Source organism: Myotis brandtii, unplaced genomic scaffold (genome assembly GCF_000412655.1).
Source record: "Myotis brandtii unplaced genomic scaffold, ASM41265v1 scaffold112, whole genome shotgun sequence".
NCBI lineage: Eukaryota > Metazoa > Chordata > Mammalia > Chiroptera > Vespertilionidae > Myotis > Myotis brandtii.
In genome coordinates this window covers 14,847,649-14,850,455 of record NW_005353838.1, presented here as the reverse complement: position 1 = coordinate 14,850,455, position 2,807 = coordinate 14,847,649, and the positions used below count along the sequence as shown (strand labels likewise).

Below are 2,807 nucleotides of genomic sequence, written 5' to 3'. Positions count from 1 at the left end.
CATTCCACTGTTTGGTTGATTTGCATATTAGGCTTTTATTATATAGGATGATGTTTTATGATCTTTGGGGCCCTTGCTGGCTGGGGAGGATGCCCCTCCCAGGGCCAGCCAATTCTCAGACAGTAAACTCTTTGGGGGTGAGTTTTACACACACACAGCCACCCCCTTAGCTGATATACACCCAGCCAGTGCCCCTGCGCTCCATCAGCCCAAGGCCAGATACCAGGCAACTAGGGGCAGCCCTGTCCTCGCTGTCCACCCCGCCCTGCTTTGCCCATGAAAACCCCGTAGGGCCGTGGCCGAGGCCTCTCCCTCGATCCTGTCTCCCTTCTGCCGTCCTGTGCTCCCCCCGGCATTCCTCTCATTTCTAGGGACTGTGAGTGACATTAAACTTTTCTTCAGTGGCACTGGCCTGTTGTGTCTCAGTCACCTTTATAAGTTAAGGGCAGGGCACATGTCACACACACAGTGAGCGTGTGGGGACCAAGGAGGTGGCCTGTAGCAGCCCCAGCAGCCCCCTCCGGCTTCTCAGGCCCTGCGTGCTCATCCTGTGCCACCTCCCTGCAGCTCCCATCGCCTCCTCCACAAAGACGTACTACACGTTCCACTGCATTTGTGGAGGGAGAACCGGGCCCTGTATGAGGCTGGGTCTGAGTCACTGTTTGCTTCTGATTTTCAAAGAGATTAAGACAGGAGAACAAGCTGGGACGACAGGTGTCCCCATACAATTGGTGCCCACCCCCCTTTTGGTGGTTCCCCATCCCCAACGTCCACTTCCGCCACCACCCGCACCTGAGCTGCTTCTCCAGCGTCCAATAGTGGGTGGCCCCGTTCTTCTGGTCCTGCACCTCCACAGCCACGATGGTGCGGGGGAAGGGTCGCGTCTCTCGGTCTTTGGCAGCCTCTGGGGGCAGCAGGTCGGGAGGCAGTGGGGAGTAGAGTGTGTCCGTGAGGAGGACAAACTGGAACTGGACCTGCGACAGGCACAAAATGACCACCCGTCAGCCCTCTGGTGGGCGGGAGCCAGGGCCCGGGAAGGGCTTCCTTCCCACCTCCCATAATCACGCTGCACATGGGAATCTCCCCACCCACCACCGGAGGGGGCTACACCTGCCCACCTGCCTGCCTACTGAGCCGGGAGCCACATCACCTCGGTCAGTTCCCTGCCTCCCTCCCATCCCCCCGCCCCCCACCCAGGGGCCCAGGCCGGGCAGCACCACTCCACCATGCCCGGAGCAGAGGAGCCCAGTGTCAAGTCCAGCCGTAAGCAGGACAGGTGATACCCTCCCTCCAAACCGCCGGTGGGCCCACCTTCTTCTTGAGCTCCACGCTGATGGCGTTGGCCTCCTTGAGGAAGATAGCGTTGCCCCAGAGCTGGTCCCGCAGCGACGTGAACTGGTACCACCTCCACTTCCGGAAGGCCCACAGCGCCAGCTCGCACTCCCTCTCCGTCCACGGGACTGTGGGGAGGGGCCACACGGTCATCGAGGCCACGCCACAACATCCTGCTCTGGGTCGGGGCCAGGGGCTCTGTGTCTGGGTCCCCAATCTCAGCCTAATTGTTCTGGGTGCTCAGAAAGAAGGAAACTGGCAGGAAGCGGTGATATGAGCCGTGTAATATGAAAGGAGGCTCTTCGGGCCCCAAGAAGGGCAGTGCGTGAGCATCGTCCTGGGCCATCCTGAGTCGGACTGAAGCTTGGTGAGGACTGAGGGGCCAGCAGGAAAATGACAGGCACTCCGCCACGTGGGGAAGGAGTGGGACCGGGACTGCCCTGCACACCCTCTCCAGCTCACGCTCTCTTTCCACCAAGAAAGGCCCAGGAAGGGCCAGTCCATGCTCCCAGGCTCAACCCCTCCTCCCAGCGACTCCTCCCACCTAGAGCCCTGCCTTTTGGAGCTCCAAGGGCCCTCATTGGGTGGATGAGTCCAGACAAGGGGAAACCAAGGTCACATCCACACAAAGGTGCTAACCCGCAGACCAGAGGTCAAGCAGGATGTGAACTCCATGGCTACCCTTGGGCCCCACAGCAGCATGAGGGCAGCCGATGGGCCACCTAAGCAAATGACCCAAGGTGAGGAGCAGTGACCTTGTCTGGGGGGAGCTCCAGCCTCCAGGTGGTAGCACAGGGTGAGTGGACACAGGACACCCTCCCCATCCTCCCCATGGTCCAGGCTGCTGCCTCCAGAACCCCATGTGTTTGCACACGCGTGTGCCGCTTGTGGGGTGCTTTCCTGCTGCAGCACAATCTCCCTGAATCCCGCCTCCCAGGGACAAGGCCTCTTCCCAAGGAATAGGCAGGACCCCAGGGCAAAGATGCAGACCAGCTGACCCCAGGAAGTGCCCTGGGGGCTGCATGTTCTTGGAGACCCAGGCCTTGCGAACCAGCAGGTTGGGGAGCCCTCACCTTCGTCCTCTGGCTCTTCCTCCTCCTCGTTCACCTCTGGGAAGTACCTGGACTCCATCTGCTTCTGCAGGGCCTCCAGCTTGCTCTCATAGTCCTAGCACAGAAGCAGGGACTGTGACTCCCCCTGGGACCCTCGAGCTGTGGGCCCCAGGCCTGCCCAGTGGGCCCAGACATGGACCAACACAGCGATGGCTTGGGGCAGTGGAGAGTAGGGCTGTTTGCAAAGCAGGGACCTGGCTCACCCCACCCAGGCTCACCCCACCCAGGCATCGTGTGGGGCCTGGGGGCCAGGGAGTGGCACTCTCACCAGCCTTTGCTGCTCCAGCAGGTAGGTGGCCTCCTCCCTCTCCCGGCGGTACTGGTCCTCAAGCTCCTGGAGCCTGCAAGAGCAGGGGTGGGTGA

At 61.3% G+C, this 2,807-nt stretch overlaps 1 protein-coding gene across 1 annotated transcript in view; it reads right to left on the bottom strand.

Annotated features, from left to right (window-relative positions):
• Window positions 1-2,807, bottom strand: part of KIF1A (kinesin family member 1A) — a 66,154-nt gene that overhangs the window by 36,024 nt on the left and 27,323 nt on the right. Inside the window, exons 22-24 of the mRNA XM_014547194.1 lie at window positions 2,713-2,785; window positions 2,406-2,499; window positions 1,312-1,460 (exon numbers count right to left, since the gene is read on the bottom strand). Of these exons, the coding sequence (XP_014402680.1) occupies window positions 1,312-1,460; window positions 2,406-2,499; window positions 2,713-2,785 (316 nt within the window). The remainder of the gene's footprint in view (window positions 1-1,311; window positions 1,461-2,405; window positions 2,500-2,712; window positions 2,786-2,807) is intronic.